A 23064-nucleotide genomic window follows, 5' to 3' on the forward strand; every position below is an offset into this window, starting at 1 on the left:
GCCAGAGCAGGGCCTGGCTGTTTGCCCAGCTCCCCTTGCCATCCTCCTTCTGCCGCCACCCCGACTCTCCCCTCTCCCCTTCTCTCTCTCGTTCTTTTTGGTCAGAAGAGATTCTTCATTCTGGGACCAGTGGGATGGCACCTAAGCCGTCCTTCCCTTCCTACCACGCTCAGGTCACGGCTTGGCCAAGAGCCATTTATTCTTGCGTTTAGGCTCATTGGTCTAGTCACTAATACAGAGCCAGTCTGCCCTATTTTTAGAAAAATCCAGATTTGAGGAAGGTCGGCAGTAGCTCAGCTCAGTTCAAGGAAGTTGGGGAGGCCCCCTGCCCAGAGCAGCACGCATCACGTCCACTCTGCGAGCCCTGGGGACAGAACCTGACCGACTCACTCTGTGTGTCTGGGGTCTGGCTTAGGGCAGGCCTGAGTGTTTGCTGAAGAATATTTTGGGAGGAAGGCAGCACTGGGTGAGACCATTCACCTCAGCCCTTTATGAGAAAAGTCAGGGGAAACTCAGTGAGGCCAGATCAAGGTCTTTTATTTCACTTTATTTGGGGGTTGCTGTTTTGGAGGCCTGTGGAGAATCACGGCTGCCCCAGCTGTGGTTGCCATCCGACAGCATCCCAGACACGTTTGGGGGATGCCGGGGCAGCCAGTGGCCTGAAGATGGAGGAGAAGCCAGAGGGGGAACCGGAGGGGGAGATGGAGGTGGAGAGGCGGGTGGCCCCGCACGCAGTTCAGGAGCTAGAAGTTAGGGGTGACTCACGGAGGAGGCTGAGGGGCCATGCTCCCATCACTGCCCTCAGTAGGTAACGGCACTCATGAAGGTTGCGGACTCAGCATAGCTCAAGCTGGTGCGGCAATTTCAGGCAGAACAGGTGCCACCTTATTTCTGGGGCTGAGAAGCTGCCTGCAGAACGTCTTGGCTGCATTTGCTGCAGAGCTGCAGGGCTGTCCCTGTGCATTTATGTGACCTGCATAGCCTGCTGTCTGCAGTGAGACAGGCAGGACTTCTGACACCACGTTGCAATCTTTCTGTGTTGCTCCAGGGGTGGGCTGCTATTGAGTGGATAATTGAAAATGCTGAACGCGCCCTGAGCTAACGAGGCCTGCAGCGCCCCTTGTGCTGAGCGGCGGTAACTACAGGATTCTTGAACCTGGGGAGGATCTGGTGCCCGCTCACCGTGTGCATGGCCTGCGTGCTGAGAGGGGGTCTGCAAGACACAGCTGCATGGGGGTCTCCAGCCGTGTAGTGAAGAACCTAACTGGGTTCATCCTCCTCTGAATGCACCAACTCGTTTTGTGGCAGGATTTATGTTCAGGTTTGTTATCTCGTCTCTGAGGGCAGTTCAGCTTCTCCTTCAAGCTGTTCTCAGCACATGGTCATGTGTCCTGGGACTGGTGTGTCCTCAGCAGGAAGGCTCTCACGAGCAGGTCCAGACAGTGTAAAGGGCTGATCTTATGGGGGCAGTTTTCATTGGGGGCAAGACTAGAATACCTACCCACGTTCCTGTAAAGGTGCCCCAGGCCTGGGCGTCAGTGCTGTGGTGAGAAGGCAGCCCTCCTCCCCTCATGCTGCCAGCTGTGCATCCTCACTGGCCAGTAGCTTTTTGTGGCCGAAGCCATCTGCAGCATTTCCATGAGCTTCACAAACACTCCTTGGTTTCCTAGGCCAAGTGGCTGGGGTGTCAGAGCGGATTTGACACTTGTGTGGTCAGCAGTCGTCTCTGTACTTCTGCTTCCCTCTGTTCAGGGAATCCTTACTCCTTACTCCTTCCTTGAACCTCCTCTCACTCTTGGCTTTCCGAGCTGTGCTGCTCTGGGCCCTGCTTCCCACCGTCGGTCGGTCAGTCGGTCAGTCTGTCTGTAGCATGTGTGCACACTCAGCGCCTCTGTCAACAGACGTGAGCCCCGTGGCTCAGGCTCCTTTAAGAACTTCCTGCTGATTTTGTTTAAGCCAGTGATGCTTAAGTTTGCCAGGACCTTTACCTTGAACTCAGGATCACGACCTTCTTCCTTGGATGAACCACTAGGGTGACCTCATGCAGACAGCCTGCCCACCTTGTGGGCGTCCTGCTTGTGCATGTGCATGTGTGTGTTTGATGGTGTGTGTGGAGTGTGTGTGGTGTGTATGTGATGCTGTCACTTTGAGTTGTGGACTCTGTCACATTCTGTTTCCTCATAAACTAGAGCTAAACTGCCTCAATTTTTAATCAGATGCCTCACCAAAAAAACCATCAAAAAGCAGGAAAAGGAAGAGAAGAAGGAAGAAGCAAGTCTGGAGTGCGGTCCTGGCTGGGTTGGGATAGGCGGGAGCTGCTGGGCCACAGCCTCCGCCAGCCTTGTTGGTCATGATCACACAGGGCAGGAGGCCCACCCAGCTGGTGGTGGCGCCCGTGGAGCGAGGCCCGGGGAGCAGACCTGCTGGGAGGAGGCCGGGCCGCCGCTCTGCCCACTCCATGCTGAGCCACGCACCTGCTCTGCCACCCGCGTCGGGTTTGCTCAGACGGCTGTGGGGCCTTATCTGTCCTTCCTCAGCTCCAGCTCTCCTGCCGACTCTCGGGGTCTCACTAAAGAGCTTGTCTCTTTTCAGAGGACACCCCATTTCCCTCACTCGCCCTTGATCTACAGTCCCACTGCCGGTCTCTTCACACACATCTGGCCACCAGTTGTCACCTCAGAGGCAGCTGACGTGTGTCCGTGTCTTACCCCTGTCACGGATCTGCACACGCTAGAGTCGGGGCAACACAGGGACAGTTAGAATTGGTGGGGATAGCCGCATGCTCTGCCCTTGGGCTGCAACTAGACTGTCCCGCCATCCGGGGCCCCCGGCCGGACCGCAGCCTGTACTGCTCCTCACCACGCAGGCACCCACAGCCACTGTCAGGAGGTCGCAGCAAAAGGGCTGTGATTTCAAGCTCTCAGCTGTCCTGTTAGCATCAAGGTACCTCCCACTGGGAGTTCTAATTTTCTCATTTTCAAAAGTAAAATGTAGTATCTCTTTTAGTGTGTTTCAAATTATAAAAACTTTAGAGAAGCTCTCCGTAAAGGATGGGTAGAACTATATTCTACTGTGGTTTTTTTAGGTACTGCTTTTTCTTTGATAATAGTACTTCCAATCCAAAATGAAATGAAATTCATTTTTATTTTTATGAGAATATTTTATGCACATAGCGTAAGGTGAAATAGAGTTAAAAGTTTTATGACAAAAACAATCCCTCTTACCTCTTCTGCAAAGCACTCTTCTACCCTTCTGAGGGGACTGTTGACTCTTTTGATAGTTTTGGCATTTACTGTTAGATTTCTAAATAAATAAGCATATTCTGCTATTTCTTGATTCAACAATTTTAGACTTTATCTGCTGACTTCCTGCCATGGTAGATGGTTATTTTCTCTCTTAAATCTTCTTCCCCTCTCCCATTTCTCCAATGTAGCTATATTGTAACTTATTGTTAAAAGCACATTGGTTCCATAATTAAAACATACATAACTATGTATAACATAGTAACCTAACCTAACCTAACATACATAACCAAGTGAAAAAGTGTACTGTAATTACATTTTCTTTCTTTTTAAAAAAATATATTTATTTATTTATTTTGGCTGCGCCGGGTCTTATTTGTGGCATGTGGGATCTTCACTGCGGCACGCAGGATCTTTAGTTGTGGCATGAGGACTTCTTAGTTGCGGCATGTGGGATCCAGTTCCCTGACCAGGGATTGAACCTGGGCCCCCTGCATCGGGAGCACGGACTCTTACCCACTGGACCACCAGGGAAGTTCCTACATTTTCTTTCTTACGTAGCTTTTTTCTCCTTGAGGGTAGTAACTGTCTTATCCTCTTCATCTGTTTAATCTTATTTTTAGAAGTCTCTGGCTGAGTCCCCCACACTCTTCACCTCTTCACCTGCTCTCTGCAGCACCTTGTGACATCCTTTTCCAAGGTCAGACCCTGTAGGTAGCACACCCCTTTCTCATTTCTCTGGTGCTGTACTTCCTGGAGGCCAGTCTTGCTCTCTCTGACCAGCAGCTGTGTGGCTGTCATCCCTCCTGGCCATTTCCTCGGCCTGTCTCCCCTCCTGGAGCCCTTGTCTCCTGGCCTCCCTGCCTTCCTCTCTCTGTTTCTTACCACAGGATGGGGAAGGACACGCCATAGTAGCTTCCAAGATTTGGCACATCTGAAAATGTGCCTTCTGTTCCCACTCTTTACTCAAAGCTTGGTTGGACATACAGCTGTAGATAAAAATACTTTCAGAATTTGGAAGGCACTGCTCCATCGTTTTCCACTCCAATTCCTGAGCCTCTGTATGTGGCTTTTTTTTTCTCTCTGAAAGCTTTCAGGATTTCTTTGTCTCTGATGTGAAATTTCATACAGCTAAGCCTTGCTTGAAGTGATCTTTTTTAAAGCTCTCTGTGCTGCACTATGTGTGTTAAATTCCTGGTTTTTATGCTGCACTACAATTATGTAAAACGTTACTGAGGGACGTTGGCTGTTCCTGTACTACCTTTGCAGCTTCCAGTAAGTCTACATTAATTTCAAAATTAAAGGTTAAAAAAATACATAAATAGTGACTTCATGGAAAATGGTAGAGGTGGGTGCTCCCACTTCTGAAACAAATCAATGAACAGTCCTCCCATTGAAACAGTCAATAAACTGGCAAGAAAAAATATGACAGAATCAACTTTTGTAGAACTCTGGATTCTAGTCAAATACCTAAACCAACAAGTGGGGCGCAGAATGAATCTTGATTAACCCACCCTGCAGATTTTGGACTTCGCAGCCTCCAAAAGTAGAGCAGCCAATTCCTTAAAATAAATCCCTGTGTGTATATGTGTGTGTGTGTGTGTGTATACACACACACACACACACACACACACACATTCTATTGGTTCTGTTTCTCTGGAGAACCCTGACTAATACACTATTGAAGCTAAAACTGGTATCAATTCAAACTAGATTTTTATGAATTTAAGATGAAATTATAATTACCAGAATACACAGTAAGAAAATAACGAAAAACTATATAAAAAATAAAACAAAGGGGGAATCAAAATGTTATACTAGAAGAAAATCAAACATAATAGGAAGCAGTGAAGAAAGAATTCAGGAACAAAAGTTGTGAAATTTATAGAAAACAAATAGCAAAATGTAAGAAGTTAGTACATCTTTAACATTTACTTTAAAGGTAACTGGATTAAGTTTACCAATTAAAAGACAGAGATTGGCAGAATGGATGAAAAAACATGATCCTACTATATATCCTGCCTATAAAAGACTCACTTTAAAGCCAAAGAGATAAATAGGTTAAATGTGAAAGGATGGAAAAAGATATTCCATGAAAATGGTAACTAAAAGAGAGCTGAGCTGGGTGGCCACACTAATATCAGAAAAAATGGACTTTAAGGCAAAAATTGTTACAAAAGGCAAAGAAAGATATATATATACCACACTACAGAACCCCCAAATATATGCAGCAAACATTAGCAGAAGAGAGAAATAGACAGTTCTATGATAGAGACTTCAATAGTCCACTTTCAATAATGGATAGAATGTCCATTATTGGATAGACAGAAGATCAGTAAATAAATGGAGGATTTGAAGTACACTGTAAACCAACTTGACCTAACATATAGAACACTTCACTCAATAACAGCAGAATACACATTCTTCTCAAGAGCACATGGAATATTCTCCAGGATAGACCATATGTTAGGCCAAAAACCAAGTGTCAGTAAATTTAAGAAGACTGAAATCATAGAAAGTATCTTTTGTGATCATAATGAAGTTAGAAATGAAGTTAGAAATCAATAGCTTAAGGAAAACTGGAAAATTCACAAATGTGGAATTTAAAAAATGTACATCTAACAACAAGTGAGTCAAAGAAGAAATTATAAGTGAAATCATAAAATGGGATGAATGAAAATGAAAACAACATATTAAAACTTATGCAGTGAGAGCAGTGCTCAGATGGAAATTCATAGTTACAAACACATACGTTAAAAAAGAGGAAAGCTGTCAAATCATTAACCTGACTTTAAGGACATAGAAAGTGAAGAAGAAGCTAAATCCATGGCTTGCAGAAGGAAAGAAATGATAAAGATTAGAGAGGAGATGAAATAGAAACTAGGAAAATATAGAATTATTGAAACCAAAAGTTGTTTTGAGAAGATTAACAAAATTGACAAACCTTTAGTTAGACTGACCAAGAACAAAAGAGGATTCAAAATAAAAAAATCAGAATTGAAAGTGGGGGCATTACTACAGACCTTACAGAAGTAAAAGGATATAAGAAAATACAGGCATACCTCATTTTATTGCATTTCACTTTACTGCACTTTGCAGATACTGCATTTTATTTTTACAAATTGAAGGTTTATGGCACCTCTGCCTCAAGCAAGTCTGTTGGCACCATTTTTCCAATAGCATTTGCTCACATCATGTCTCTGTGTCATGGTTTGGTAATTCTTGAAATATTTCAAACTTTTTCATTATATTTGTTACGGGGATCTGTTATCAGTGATCTTTGATGTCACTACTACAACATGCTGAAGGCTCAGATAATTAGCATTTTTTAGCAATAAAGTATTTTTAAATTAAAGTATGTATATATATTTTTAGATATAATGGTATTGCATACTTAATATACTACAGTATAGTATAAAATTAACTTTATATACACTGGGAAACCAAAAATTTCTTGTGACTCGCTTTATTGTGATATTCGCTTTATTTTCATGGTCTAGAATTGAACCTGCCATATCTCCAAGTTATGCCTGTACTATGAACGATTATACCAGAACAAATGAGATAACCTAAGTGAGATGGACAAATTTCTAGAAACACACAACTTACCAAAACTGATTCAGGAAGAAACAGAAAATCTCAACAGGCCTGTAACACGTAGAGATTGAATCAGTAATTAAAAGCCTCCCAACAAAGAAAAGTCCAAACATTAAAGAAGAATTAACAATCCTTCACAAACTTTTCCAAAAAAACAGAGGAGGGAATACATCCTAACATTCTGAGAGACCGGTATTAGCCTGATACTAAAATTAGGCAAAGACACCCCCAGAAAATAAAACTACATACTGATATCCTTTAAGAATATTGATGCAAAAATCCTTAACAAAATACTTGTAAGCTGAGTAGGAAACAGAGAATAGGAAAATAATAGAATTATTAAACCAGAGTTGTTTTGTTGAAAAGATTAACAAAATTGACAAACCTTCCAACTTTTCCACTAGTTTTTGTCTTGGCAAACTGTATTCTAGATTTCTAAATCTTTCCTGTTCATTATGGCATCCTGTCCTTGCTTCCCTCCTGTCTATAGAGATGAGTGTGAAGGGAGCTTTCCTCTGTGTCTGTCTGCGTTGGGGGCTTTACTCTGACACAGTCAGCGCGAAGCATTGCCCTCTACACTGGGTGACTCTTTTTTGCAGTGAACCTCTTGTTCCATGACCTCTAGGTAACTCTGTATAATCTCATAGAGGTAATGGTCTAAACTTGTCATGTAGGGAGTTCTGTTCTAGAGGGAGATATGAATATTTGTCATTTTGGAAACCATGGTTTTAAAAAATATATGTATATACATACATTTTTATTGCAGTATAGTTGATTTACAGTATTTTATATAAGTTTCAGGTGTACTACATAGTGATTCACAATTTTTAATGGTTATATTCCATTTATAGTTATTATAAAATATTGAGTATATTCCCTATGCTGTACCATATATCCTTATTGCTTCTCTATTTTATACGTAGTAGATTGTTCCTCTTAATCCCCCACCCCTATCGCGCCCCTTCCCTCTCCCCACTGGTAACCTCTAGTTTTCTGTATCTGTGAGTCTGTGCAAACCACATTTTTGAAGTGGAGATAAAAGTGCCAGAAAGGGTGGATTCTTGTGAGTCTTCTACAATGGCTATGGTGTGCAGAAATTCCCTGCCTAGTTTTGGAGGAAGATTGCATTTTTAGGGCAAGGACAGTTGTAAATGTCAGTTATTTGGACTCTTTAATTTTCTGGTAGACTGAAGTTGGGTAAAAATAAGCACATGCATGTGCTGGGTTTTTATTCTCCTATGTTTTCCATTATCAATACATTTTTTTCTTGGGGGGTGTTAGTCATTAAGAAAGCAGTAGTGATTATCTTCAAAATTTGTTTAGTGCAAAAGTGTTTGGTTTTGTAACTTTCAGTTTGGTCTGGAAGTGGATTCAATATTTATTTGTATTTGGAATTCACCATTAGTACAGTAGCAAATGTTGTCTGACAGAATACACGAAGCTGTGTGGATGGCCGTGTGAAACTTAACCTTGATTTCTAATTTGAGAAATACTCTCTGCTAGTGTTTCTTAATGAGTATCTGTCAACACTGCTGTTGCACTGACCTTCAGAAGGTACCCCCAGCACCCAGGGGCAGCCCCTCTCCTGAGATGACCTAGGCAGGAGGCTGGAGAAGGTGAGTGCAGTGGGACCTGACCGAGGCCTTCTTCCCCGGGAGGATCCTCACTGCTATTCTCTCAGCCGGGTCACAAGGCCTTGGAGTGGGTTATCGGCTGCGTGAACTCAGAGCTGGAGGGGCTGGCAGCCCCCGCCTGCGCCAGGGCTTGAAGCACCACTGGCACCTGGCCTTGTGGTTCCCTGCACCCAGGACAGGAGACACAGAGTCCGGGCAGCAAGTTGACAGCCGGGGCTGTACACACACGCTCTACATGTGTGTCTGAGGGAACATTCGTGGTTACTGCATGCGTGCCTGGGGACACTGAGGAGAAGGACTCTGGAAAGGGGCTGAATTTGCTACATTCGGGCCTGTCGTTCACCTTTACCTTTCTTTTTTTGGTGGAAAGATTTTTTGTTTAAGAAGTTAAACTTTTGATATCCCTTTCCTAGAAACCAAAGTATCAGGGTGAAAAAGGAATGGCTTTCTCACACTCTGTAACCTCCCACATTCAAATGGAAAGTTCTTGTGGGTGCTGATCCGCAGGTTTGCTGGGTGGATATTTGCCTCGGATTCTCAGGAAGGATGACCTGTCAGAGGGCGGGAGCAGGTTTTAAACGTGAGAGCCTGAGGTTGGCCTTGGAGCTTGTTAACATGACACATTCCAGGCCGTCAGCCCCGGGGCTCCTGCCAGGTCCAGCTGTGACTGCTCAGACCAGGCCTGGCACTCCGTGCCCCAGGAGCCCTGTGCTCCGTCAGGGGCTGGGCGTGGCCTCTGCCCAACCTCCGCCGACCTGCCCGCACTCAAGTCTCGTGTTCTACAAACATCACTTAATTTGTCAGACTTCATTATCTCCCACTGACCACAGACCTTAGATTTAATTACGGACATGTGTTTTTAATTATATATATACAGTAACATAAAGAAAGCATCCTTATTTCATTTTAGTTTCTGAACATGAAATGGGATACATTTTTATGTTTAACCAAACCAACCAGTTTAGTGTTTTAGAGAAATGTGTATCAGGAGGAGGTATTTATTTTGACAATGTATTACTTGTGTAAGGTTTATTTTTTTGCCAAAAGCATAGAAAGAAATCCAGAATTCTGCTGCCTTTCCTCAGTTTCCTGTGTTACATCCCTGTTATTGTGGCCCCGAAGTCTGGTAGGAATAAAGTTGAAATGCACTAGTTACTGTGTCAAATATGCAGATAAACCAGAAGTTACTGGGCTGATGTTCAAGAGAAACCGAGAGTATTTTCCGGAAGCTGGGCCCCAGGCCATCCTGTGGTCTGTGTAGGCGCCAGCCTCCTGGTCGGGTGGCCCTGCCTCGCTGTTACTGTAGAAGCAGTGCCAGGGGCTCTGGGATCAGAGGCTTCTCTTCTTGTAGGAAAAGCAATGGTGCTGAATATCCTTTGAAGAGTCTTCTGCCCATTTGGCATTAGAACCAACCGTTGCAAGTGTCTCTGATTTGAGCCAGTGCCTCTTGGCTTTGTAAGAGTGGGTAACTGCGCCAGCATTTCTGTCCTCATGTTAAGTAACGGGGTGCTTTGATGTAGGAGTTACCTGCCGGGTGTCTGTTACAAGTTCCATTTTCTTCCAGAGTAGTCTTCCCTAGCGGACCTCCACTTACGGCTAGGCCTTAGTGAATGCCCATATATTAAGAACAGATTTTCACAGGTTCTGTTACAACTTCAGTATCCAAAGGAGAGGCAGGGTTGTTCTGGTGACTCTGGCGGCTAGGGAGAGAGCACTTTGCCAGCCCACTGTGGGGCTAAAGGCGTGCGGGAGTGAACCGGGCAGACCACGTGACCTCTGAGCTTTGTTCCTGTCTGTAAAGTGTGGACACTGGGACCTACCTCAAAGTATCCAACCAGAAAGTGAGGTGAAGGCCTCATGGCTCCCGGTCCACAGCGCTGTTTCTGCCTGTGCTGGCCTGTCACTGGGCTGCAGAGTCCCTTGAGGGGACCACTGGTGGGGCTGGAATTGGGAACACTGGGCTTCACTGATGGAACATACTTTTTTTTTTAACAATGGTATGTTTTGTTTTTTAAAAAAACTTTTATAATCACTAGTAAGAGTTAACTATCAACAGTGAAAGAGGCAGGCAGTAAGAAATGAATGGACACTGACTCAGTAGTGAATTGGATTTCTGGCCTTGACTTCTCATCACGTTCTATGCTTGTGTTTTCAGCTGTTATAGGACAGTTTGCTTAGGGCAGGAGTTGGCAAACCACAGCCCATGAGGTGGGAATGGTTTTTGTATCTTTAAGGGTTGTAAATAAACCCCTCCACTCAGGAGCGTACGTAACAGAGACCTAAGAGGCCCACGAAGGCTGAAATATTTACCGTCTGGCCTTTTACAGAAAAAGTTTCTGTAAAGCCAACCCCTTTCTTAGAAATTCCACTGTATCTTTCAATCAACATAAATAAAACTAAATTTGGTCTCTTCCACCAAACTGCTTTCCTCTCCCTGCTTTCTAATCAGTGCTCCTTCCATTTCCCAAGTACAAAACCTGAGGAATTTGAGACGATGGACATTTAGGTTGCATCCATGTCTAGGCCATTGTAAATAGTGCTGCAGTGAACATTGGGGTGCATGTATCTTTTCGAATTATGACTTTCTCTGGATATATGCCCAGGAGTGGGATCGTTGGATCATATGGTAACTCTGTTTTTAGTTTAAGGAAGCTCCATACTGTTCTCCATATTGGTTGTAACAACTCACATTCCCCACAACAGTGTACAAGGGTTCCCTTTCTCCACACCCTCTCTAGCATTTACTGTTTGTAGACTTTTTGATGATGGCCATTCTGACAAAAGTGATACCTCATTGTAGTTTTGATTTGCATTCCTCTAATAATTAGTGATGTTGATGTCTTTTTATGTGTTTTTTGGCCATTTCTTTGTCTTCTTTGGAGAAATGTCTATTTAGATCTTCTGCCCACTTGTGATCGGGTTGTTTGGTTTCTTTTTTTTTTTTTTTTTTGATATAGAGCTGCATGAGCTGTTTGTATATTTTGGAGATTAATACTTTGTTGGTCACTTTGTTGGCAAATGGGGTTGGCAACACCATTCTGTGGGTTGTCTTTTCATTTTGTTTATGCTGTGCAAAAGCTTTCAAGTTTAATTAGGTCCCATTTGTTTATTTTTGTTTTTATTTTCATTACTTCTACAAGGTGGATCAAAGAAGACATTGCTGCAATTTATGTCAAAGAGTGTTCTGCCTATGTTTTCCTCTAGGAGTTTTATAATGTCCAGACTTACATTTAGGTCTTTGATCCATTCTGAGTTTATTTTTGTGTATGGTGTTAGAGAGTGTTCTAATTTCATTCTTTTACATGTAGCTGTTCAGTTTTCCCAGCACCATTTATTGAAGAGACTGTCTTTTCTCCACTGTATGTTCTTGCCTCCTCTGTCATAGATAAATTGACCATAGGTGCATAGGTTTATTTTTGGGCTTTCTATCCTGTTCCATTGATCTATCTTTCTGTTTTTGCACCAGTACCATACTGTTTTGATGACTGTAGCTTTGTAGTATAGTCTGAAGTCAGGGAGCCTGATTCCTCCAGCTCCATTTTTCTTTCTCAGGATTGCTTTGGCTATTCGGGGTCTTTTGTGTTTCCATACAAATTTAAAAATTTTTTGTTCTAGTTCTGCGAAAAATGCCTTTGGTAATTTTTTTTCTGGCTGTGCCCGACGGCATGTGGGATCTTAGTTCCCTGACAAGGGATAAAATCTGTGCCCCCTGCATTGGAAGTGTGGAGACTTAACCACTGGACTACCAGGGAAGTCCGCCATTGGTAATTTGATAGGGATTGCTCTGAATCTGTAGATTGCTTTGGGTAGTATAGTCATTTTGACAATATTGATTCTTCCAATCAAGAACATGGTATATCTTTCCATCTATTTGTGTGATCTTCAATTTCTTTCATCAGCATCTTATAGTTTTCAGAGTAAAGGTCTTTTGTCTTCTCAGGTATGTTTACTCCTACATATATATATATATATATATATATATATATATATATTTTTTAAGATCTATTATTTATTTATTTTTATTTTTGGCTGCATTGGGTCTTCGTTGTGGCATGCGGGATCTTTCATCGTGGCACGCGGGCTCTTCATTGTGGTGCACGGGGTTCTCTCTAGTTGTGGCATGTGGGTTTTCTCTTCTCTAGTTGTGGTGCGCAGGCTCCAGAACGTGTGGGCTCTGTAGTTTGCGGCATGCAGGCTCTAGTTGAGGTGCGCAAGCTCAGTTGTTGTGGCATGTGGGCTTAGTTGCCCTGCGGCATGTGGGATCCAATTTTCCTGACCAGGGATGGAACCCAAGTCCCCTGCACTGTAAGGCGGATTCTTTACCACTGGACCACCAGGGAAGTCCCTATTGCTATTTTATTCTTTTTGACGTGATGGTAAATGGGATTGTTTCCTTAATTTCTCTTTCTGATCTTTTGCTGTTAGTATGTAGGAATGCAAGAGATTTCTGTGTATTAATTTTGTATCCTGCAACTTTACTGAATTCACTGATGAGCTCTAGTAGTTTTCTGGTAGCATCTTTAGGATTTTCTATGTATAGTATCATGTCATCTGCAAACAGTGACAGTTTTACTTCTTTTCCCGTTTGGATCCCTTTTATTTCTTTTTCTTCTCTGACTGCCATGGCTAGGACTTCCACTAGTATATTGAATAAAAGTCACGACAGTGGACAGCCTTGTCTTATTCCTGATCTTGGAGGGAATGCTTTCAGCTTTTCACTGTTGAGAATGATGTTAGCTCTGGGTTTGTTGTAAATGGCATTTATTATGTTGAGGTAAGTTCCCTCTATGCCCACTCTCACTGGAATCAAAACCAAGGTCTAGGCATTGGCCCAGATGATTCTGATTCAGGTGTCATCAGACCACACTTTGGGGCATATTGGGTCCCCTCCCTCCTCTGAACCCACCTTGAAATCTACTTCCATGAAGGTGTTCTTGACTGACACCAGCTCACAGCTTACTACAAATACCTAGACATTTATATTGCTTTGGATTTTTTCGAACTATTTACACATGTATTTGACCAGGAGCCAAGATGAGATGTTTACTTTGCACGCACAGCCCTGGGCATTCACTGGGTGCTTGGTGACATGAGGACTGGATTCAGAATCATAGCCCTTGGTGGGAAAAGCAGGTGGAAACACAGCAGGGTCGTGAGCACAGCATCGGAAGTGGTGACCTCAGGTGTGATGATGCTGGGCTAGTGGTTTGACCTTGGGCAAATGACCACCTTGCTATTCCTGTTTTTCAGATGTAAAAGAGGGTATGCATAGCACCTGCTTACAGTTGAGTATCAGAGTTGTGGCTGAGGGTGCTTTGCACAGTACCTGATATAGAAAAGTGCTTGAAACCAAGCAAGACCCTGCAGGACCTTTGTGGTGACAGACCCCACCCTCCCATGTCCCCTGCCTCTTGTTTGTAGAAAAGCTTTAGCCTCCTAGGCCTTCCCCAATTTCCAAAGAGCAAATTTAATCAGGGAAGTGAGAAAATGCAGAAACAAATGAAAACAGTCAAGCAAGTCAAAGTAATGATAATTTAGCCATTAAATGAACTCAAGGACCTTTAGTTCCTCCGCAAGGGCTATAAGTAATATCCTGAACTATATCCTGAGTTTTTTTGCAGATACTAAATCCTCACCAGGTGGAGAAGTTAACTGCATGTTGACCACAAGCACATAGACCCCTAGAGCGGTTAGAATCAGAAGGTTGATGATGTTAACTGCTGAAATACCACCCTGTCACCTCATCACCCACCGAATCAGACAAATGTCCACAGGCTGATATGGCACCCATGACCCTCTCCCTCACCTTGCCTTTAAAAACCCTTGCCTGAAGGACATCAGGGAGTTTGGGTCTTTTGGTCACAAGCTACCCATTCTCCTTGTTTAGCCCCAGGCTGGGTGCCTTGCAATAAATGCTGTACTTTCCTTCACCACAACCCAGTGTCAGTAGGTTGGCTTTGCTGCATGTTGGGCGAGCAAACCCAAGTTTGGCTGGAAAACAATTTTGGTGACCCAGGTGGGCCTTCCATCCCAAGTGGGCATCTTGCCAATGGCACACTGGCCCCTGGCCATTGGCAGTTCATGGATCCTGTCCAGCAGCTGCCTGAGCACTTTTTTCTAAGGCGCAGTCCCAAGTGCTTGCACTGACTGGACATTCCTGGCCCATGGCAGTTTTGATTCCATGGTGATGGAAACAAGGCTCTGGTCCTGATCTGGTTTGGTCTGTGAGACCTCTCTGGTAAGTGGCAGAACTTCCTATGTGACTACACCATGGTGTTCTTCCCTACTGGGTTGCCTTGCTTGGAATTTTCCTTTTGGCGGGGGCTGTGTGGAGGGGAGACGTAAAACTTGGTCATCTGGTTTTAAGTGGAGTGCCACTTTAATTGGATTTCCCCTTCTGGGTCGAGGAGTCCCTCAGCCATCCAGCACTGCCTGAGTGGTAATTGGAAAACTCCCTGTTAGACCAAGGCTGATCTGCACCCCTGTCTGGAATTCCAGATAAGAAACTTTCCATTCTCATGCTAGGGAACTACAACCCTGAAAGGCCACCAGCCAACACTCTGCCGGGTTCTGATGTGTTTCTGGAAATATCCACAAAATGAGAAAAAAGGGGGGGGGAGGAATCGGAGCTCTATTCCATCTCATAGTCCCCTGGGATGTAATTTGCAAAACTGGGAGAGCTTTAGTTATGCTCCTACAAAGAGATAGAAAGAAAATGATTTTTCCAACACTGTGTGGCCACAATATTCTTTAGACTTGAGAAAAATTCCAAAACTGGTTCTTTTTTTACTCAGAGAAAACTGGCTTGATAAAATATTTTTTCAAAATTCTGACCCTGAGAGAACAAAAGTATTCCTAGGAGAAAGCTTTAAGTTATAACTCTTATCATGTCCTTGGAATGCAAACACAGTCCACAATGCCTGAGACTACAGCCTTGGGTTAATCAGTAGAACCTGAAACTGAAAGGAAAAAAGGGAAAAGAGGCTTAAAATTCAAGTGAGTAAACTTACTCCAACTGTTATTTATAAACTAATGAGTTTTATAATGTCTGATTCATGACTAAGTTTTAAAATAAAGCTATGAGATCTCTGATTCTGTCTTCATGTAAAAATGAATCTATGAATGAGCTCTATTTAATTTGCTTAAAGGAAATTAAGTGCTTATATAAATTCTCAGAAATACAACAGAAACTCTCATGTGATCTGGGGAATATTCAATATTAAATTAATATCTGGCATTAAAGTTACAGTTTGTTGGTTTAATTAATACAGAAATGTCTTTAGAGTCATCAATATTAAATATAATACTTTTATCATACCTAGATTTAATAGAAGCCAAATAAGTTCATATTATATCTGCTGTAAAATTTGTCAGCAAAAAAATTAACTTGGTATGATGATATTTTCATAAGCTCTGAAATAGAGATAAATGGGATAGAAGCTTTTAGGTGAACTCTTTAGGAATAATTACGCTTTCATTTCTCCAGAGGTTGGTAACTTGAAATTTTAGAATTTTACTAAATTAAGGTAAATTATGAGAATTCATTGAATGTCTAGATCATTTTTAATTAAGATAAAATACTGGAATATTGATTGCTAGGCAAGTCTAAGTTTGCCTATTTTCTTATGAGAGAAAAGCTAAAAACATATGTTTATTAGACAAACGTCTTGGACCATGTTAAAAGAAAGAAATTATGCTATGAGAAAATGTATGTTTTTAAAGGTTATGGAATGTTTTCATTAAATGTGCCAGTGAGGAAATGCTGATGTAAGAAACAGTTCACAATTGCTTGCTTCTTGGTTTTTGCTAGAGAATAAGGTTTTTAAAACTTAAAAATTACAATATATATGCAATTAAACTACTAAAGATAGTAAGGGAAGCTTTAACAATATGTAAAGAAAGTAGTATATATGTTGTCAATGAGAGAAGGTATAAAGAATGGAAATATTTTGTTAAGTGAAAAAAAGAGTAATTTTATCCTAGAGCTGGTTGTTTCTGGATGAGAAAGAAAATAAGGGACAAACTAATATGGATACAGAAAGTGATAGAATGTTTGTGGAAAAGGAACCTTAAGGAAAGAGCTTTGTTCATGGTCAACATTGGCTAAGATTAGATTCAATTTAATTAAGTAAATAAATTTTGTTACTAAAAGTAGGCTGGTACAAACTGGAGTTTGATTTTCTCTGTTAAGAGAATAAAGTATTCCTGCAATATTGAGCTGCTTTTGATGACATATTGTAAGCTTCATAGGTTTTTCTTTCTCTGGCTAACTTTGGGATGTTTCAAAGGGCCCGTAAAGCATCTCAGTGAGAAATATTAAACTAATTAGAATTATTTGGTATATTAAATTACATGAGAAGCATTCGCAAATGAGTGGTGATGAACATTCTTAGGTTATACTGTATGGATAAATGTCATTAGTGTAAGTGTTCTAGAAATTATATGAAGTTCCTAAAATTTGAATATGTCCTGATATTCTGTTATCAGTCAATTTTAGCTATTATCTTAAAATGCTGTATATCAACTTGGTTAAGTTTGTCCAATTGCATTTTTTTTAAATTTATTTATTTTATTTATTTTTGGCTGGGTTGGGTGTTTGTTGCTACACGCAGGCTTTCTCTAGTTGTGGAGAGCAGGGGCTACTCTTCGTTGCGGTGTGTGGGCTTCTCATTGCTGTGGCTTCTCTTGTTGTGGAACACAGGCCCCAGGCACGCAGGCTTCAGTAGTTGCAGCATGTGGTCTCAGTAGTTGTGGCTCACGGGCTCCAGAGCACAGGCTCAGCAGTTGTGGCACACAGGCTTAGCTGTTCCGTGGCATGTGGGATCTTCCCAGACCAGGGCTCGAACCCGGGTCCCCTGCATTGGCAGGCAGATTCTCAACCACTGCGCCACCAGGGAAGCCCTCCAATTGCATTTTAATCAGATCTTTCCCTGTGCCTTTTTAAGTCTTTTTTCATCCATGGAGAGTTATTGTTTCACTCTGATGCTTTTGCAAAAATGCTTCATCTTCAAGACGATTCATAGAAAGCACTTTTGGACAAGTACAGGTTTCTGATAACTTTTAGATCATATAGCTGAACTCGGTAAGAAATTAAAGAATTATAATAGAAACCCAAATGACCTCATAAAACTGTTTACCAAATGTTTGTCTCCCTATCAAAATGGAAAGAAAATTCTCTAGTAAAGTTGTCACAGAGTATAACTAATCATGACATGTATCACTACTTGTTTTAAGTCTGTTGTTAGAAGCACATGTACAATGTTTATGAGACAATTCAGTATAATTGATAAAATGTATAGCCTATAAAATGCTTCCCCATTAATCTAGCTCTGAGCTTGTTTACTGTCAGTTTTCCCCCAATGTGGACAACTAGGCAAATGTGTGTACACACAAAAGTAGGCCTTGCACTGAAGGACAGGATAACCAGGGTAGGCAACTACCACCCTGGGCATCGCAGGGCAGGCAACTACCACCCTGGCATCGAGGGAAAAATATTTTGATCATCAATGCTTTCTATAGATTTGCAATCAAAAGGGGAAAATGATGGAGGAAATTCTCACATATTGAGGTAGGGGGATGTCATTCTGGCGTACACATGATTTAACTTGAACTTTAGGCTAATCAAAACAGTCTGTTTATGGCCTATTAAACATAAATCATACATCGCTTTAACCATTAAATGAAATAATGCATTTAAAAAAATAGAATAACCATGGTTCAGGCATCCAAATGGAGCTGGGTGTCTGTTGTGGACGTGGTTTCAGATGTGTTCCTGTATTATCCCTTAAATTTTCTGAATTGTATCAGAATCAAGGATACCACCAGCTGTTCTCAAAACATTATCTGCTAGCAGCTTCCACCTTATGGTCATAAGGTCTCCTCTTGTAACTGTGAAACCTTTCTCTTACTTGAGGAATAGTAATGGCAAATGAGACAATTCAAGACGTAGCCTCCCAGCAGAAGGCACTACATTCTTTAACAAGAATAATACGAGAAAATAAAATAGCTTTAAATTTTGTTTTAGCAAAAAAGGAGATATATGTGTAATGGCCAGTAGCTCCTGCTATGTATATATTAACACCCCGGAAAAAGTGAAACCCAAATAAATAGAATCATTCTGAAGGTTACTTGGTTACAGAATGTATGTAAAGAGGAATGACCCACTTCAAAACTTATGTTTTCTGATTGCTATCTGGAATAGGAAGACTCTTTCAGGGACTACTACCAGGGTGTGCATTTTGGTCATTATCATCACTGTAATATGAGTACTAATTTTCAAATATTTGTTCAGGTGCTATGACAAAGGAATCAGGGACTTCCCTGGTGGTCCAGTGGTTAAGACTCCCATGTTTCCACTGCAGGGGGGTACAGGTTCAATCCCTGGTCGGGGAATTAAGATCCTGCGTGCTATGCTGTGTGGTGAAAAAAAAAAAGACAAAGCAATCAGAGAGGTAATATTTTTCATAATACAAAATATTGATGCTAAGCTTGAGACTTGAGAATTCTTTAAAATTAAAGTCAATGAAAGATTTGACAGCCAATATAGTGGAGTAGAAAGACCCTGAGCTCACCTCCTCTGACGAGCACGCCAAAATCACAACTATCTGGAGAACAACCATTGACGAAAAAGACTGGAACCTACCAGAAAAGGTCTTCTAAAACAACCCCAACAAGCCAGGAGAGGCATACACATGATATAATCAAAATTCCACACCCCTCCCTTGGGTGGGCAACACACACCTGGAAAATAATTATATTGCAGAGGTTCTCCTACAGCAATGAGAGTTCTGAGCCCCACGTCAGGCTCCCCAGTCTGGAGGTCCAGCACCAGCAAGATGAGCCCCCAGAGCATTTGGCTTTGAAGGCCAGCAGGGCTTAACTGGAGGAGACCCACAGGACTGGGGAAATAAGAGACTTCACTCTTAAAGGGTGCACACAAAACCTCATGCATACTGGGACCCAGGGTGAAAGCAGTAATTTGATAGGAGCCTGGGCCAGACCTACCTGCAAGTCTTGAAGAGTCTCCTGGAAAGGTGGGGGGTGGCTGCAGCTCACCCTGGAGACAGACACTGGGGGCAGACATAGTGGGGAACTTTCAGCTGTGTGAACACTACTGAGGCTGGTGGCTGACATCTTGGATCATTAGTGCCAAGACCTGGCCCCACCAAACAGCCTGCAGGTGCCAGTGCTGGGACACCTACCAAAGGCCACTTCTCCAAGGTCAAGAAATGTAACCAACCTACCACATACATAAAAATACAAATAGCAACTTAGACAAAATGATGCGGCAGAAGATTATGTTCCAGACGAAGGAAAAAGATAAAACCCCAGAAGAAGAACTAAGTGAAGTGGAGATAGGTAATCTACCCGAGAAAGAGTTCAGAGTAGAGATGATCAAAAGAACTCTGGAGGGGAATGGATGCACAGAGCGAGAAGTTAGAAGTTTTTCACAAAGAATTAGAAAACAGAACAACCAGAGATGAAGAATACAGTAACTGAAATGAAAAATACACGAGAAGGAATCAATAGTAGACTAAATGATTCAGAAGAACGTATCAATGAGCTAGAAGACAGAGTAGCAGAAATCACTGCCACTGAACACAAAAAAGTAAAAATGAAAAGAAATGGGGACAATTTGAGACCTCTGGGACAATATCAAGTGCACTAGTAGGGGTCCCAGAAGGAGAAGAGAGGGAGAAAGGGCCTGAGAAAATACATGAAAAGATAATAGCTGAAAACCTCCCTAACCCGGGAAAGGAAAGAGTTACCCAAGATCAGGAAAGAGGAACACACCAAGACACACGGTAGTCAAAATGACAAAATTTATAAAAGATAGAATATGAAAAGCAGCAAATAACACACAAAGCAGCTCCCATAAGGCTATCAGCTGACTTTTCAGCAGAAACTCTGCAGGCCAGAAGGGACTGGCACAATATATTTAAAGTGATAAAAGGGAAAAACCTACAACCAAGAATACTCTACCCAGCAAGGCTCTCATTCATATTTGATGGAGAAATCAAAAATTTTACAGACAAGCAAAAGCTAAAAGAATTCAGCACCGCCACACCAGTTTTACAACAAATGTTAAAGGAAGTTCTCTAGGTGAAAAATAAAAGGCCACAGCTAGAAACAAGTAAGTTGCAGAATGAAAAAGCTCACCAGTAAAGACAAACATACAGTAAAGGTAGGAAATCATCCACACACAAAGCTAGAAGGGAGGTTAAAAGACAAAAGTAGTAAAATTATCCATATCCACAATAAGCAGTTAAGGGATAACAAAAACAATTAGATGTAAAATATGATATCAAAAACAGTAATTGTGAGGGGAGGAGAGTACAAATGCAGGGTATTTAAAATGCATTGGAAATTAAGAGATCAGCAACTTAAGATAATCATGTACATATAAATACTGCTATACCAAAACCTCATGGTAACCACAAGCCAAAAATCTGTAATAGATAAACACACAGAAAAAGGAATCCAGACATAATACTAAAGATAGTCATCAAATCACAACAGAACAAAGGAAAGAAAGAGGGAAAAAAAAGACCTACAAAAACAAATCCAAAATAATTAATGGGACTTCCCTGGTGGTCCAGTGGTTAAGACTATGTGCTTCTACCTCAGGGGACGTGGGTTCAATCCCTGGCCGAGGAACTAAGATCCCACATGCTGCACAAACAAAAACAAACAAACAAAAACAATGGCAGTAAGAACATATGTACTGATAACTACATTGAATGTAAATGGACTAAATCCTCCAACCAAGAGACACAGACTGGCTAAATGGATACAAAAACAAGACCCATATATATGCTACCTACAAGAGACTCACTTCAGATCTAGAAATTCATACAGACTGAAAATGAGGGGATGGAAAAAGGTGTTCCACGCAAATGGAAATCAAAAGAAAGCGAGAGTAACAATACTTACATCAGACAAAATAGGCTTTAAATTGAAGACTGTTACAAGAGACAAAGAGGGATGCTACGTAAGAAAATATAACAATTGTAAACATATAGGCAACCAAAATAGGAGCACCTCAATATATAAGGCAAATATTAACAGACATAAAAGGAGAAAGTGTCAGTAACACAGTAGTAGTGGGGGACCATAATACCCCACTTACATCAACGGCCAACTCATCCAGACAGAAAATCAATAAGAAAACACAGGCCTTAAATAACACATTAGACCAACTTGACTTGATTGATATTGATAGAGCATTCCATCCAAAAGCAGCAGAATACACATTTTTTCCAACTGCACATGGAACATTCTCCAGGATAGATCACATGCTAGGTCACAAAACAAGCCTTGGTATATTTAAGATAATTGAAATCACACAAGCATCTTTTCCAACCACAACACTATGAGACTAGAAATGAACTACAAAAAAAAAAAAACACAAAACCTGCAAGAAACCCAAACAGGTGGAAGCTAAACAACATGCCACTAAACAACCAGTGGCTCACTGAAGAAATCAAAGAGGAAGTTAAAAAATACCCAGAGACAAATGAAAATGAAAACACAGTGACCCAAAAACCTATAGGACACAGCAAAAGCAGTTCTAAGAAGGAAGGTTATAAAGATACAAGCTTACCTCAGGAAACAAGTAAAGTCTCAAACAGCCTAATTTTACACCTAAAGCAACTAGAGAAAGAAGAACAAACAAAACCCAAAGTTAGTAAAAGGAAAGAAATCATAAAGATCAGAGCAGAAATAAATGAAATAGAGACTAAAACAAAAAAACAAAAAACAACAGAAAAGATCAATGAAACCAAAAGCTGGTTCTTTGAAAAGATAAATAAAATTGATAAACCTTTAACCAGACTCATCAAGAAAAAGGGCCCAAATTAATAAAACCACAAATGAAAAAGAAGTTACAACCAATACCATAGAAATACAAAGGATCATAAGAGACTACTACAAGCAACTATATGCCAATAAAATGGACAACCTAGAAGAAATGGACAAATTCTTAGAAAGGTACAATCTCCCAAGACTGAACAAGGAAGAATTAGAATATGAACAGACCAATTACCAATACTAAAATTGAATAAGTAATTTAAAAACTCCCCCAAAAGTCCAGGACCAGATGGCTTCTTCACAGGTGAATTAGCGAAGAGTTAACACCCATCCTTCTGAAACTATTCAGAAAAATTGCAGAGGAAGGAACACTTCCCAACTCATTCTGTGAGGCCACAATCACCCTGATGCCAAAACCAGACAAAGATATCACACTCAAAAAAAGAAAATTACAGGCCATTATCACTGATGAACATAGATGTAAAACTCAACAAAATACTAGTGAACTGACTCCAACAATACGTTAAAAGGATCATACACCATGGTCAAGTGGGATTTATCCCAGGGATGCAAGTATTTCTCAACGTCCATGAATCAACCAATGCAATATAACATATTAACAAACTGAAGAATAAAAAACATTTGATCATCTCAGTAGATGCAGAAAAAGCTTTTGATAAAATTCAACATCCACTTATAAACTCTTCAGAAAGTGGGCATAGAGAGAACAAACCTCAACATAATAAACGCCATATATGACAAACTCATACACAACAGCTAAT

At 41.5% G+C, this 23064-nt stretch overlaps 1 protein-coding gene across 14 annotated transcripts in view; it reads left to right on the forward strand.

Moving 5' to 3' along the window:
- Positions 1-23064, forward strand: part of PRELID3A (PRELI domain containing 3A) — an 85356-nt gene that overhangs the window by 43540 nt on the left and 18752 nt on the right. For 2 of the 14 annotated variants that reach the window (XR_009566549.1, XR_009566550.1), the window contains exon 6: positions 1049-1321. The exons of 10 other annotated variants lie outside the window; for them this stretch is intronic. Coding sequence is in view for 2 of the 4 variants with exons in the window: in XM_060311230.1 (XP_060167213.1) it covers positions 1049-1102 (54 nt within the window). In the remaining 2 variants the exon portion in view is untranslated. Of the gene's footprint in view, positions 1-1048; positions 21887-23064 lie in introns of those variants that run through there. 2 more of the 14 variants (XM_070043435.1, XM_060311230.1) reach the window with 1 other exon arrangement.

The sequence above is a fragment of the Globicephala melas genome, chromosome 13 (genome assembly GCF_963455315.2).
Source record: "Globicephala melas chromosome 13, mGloMel1.2, whole genome shotgun sequence".
Lineage (NCBI taxonomy): Eukaryota > Metazoa > Chordata > Mammalia > Artiodactyla > Delphinidae > Globicephala > Globicephala melas.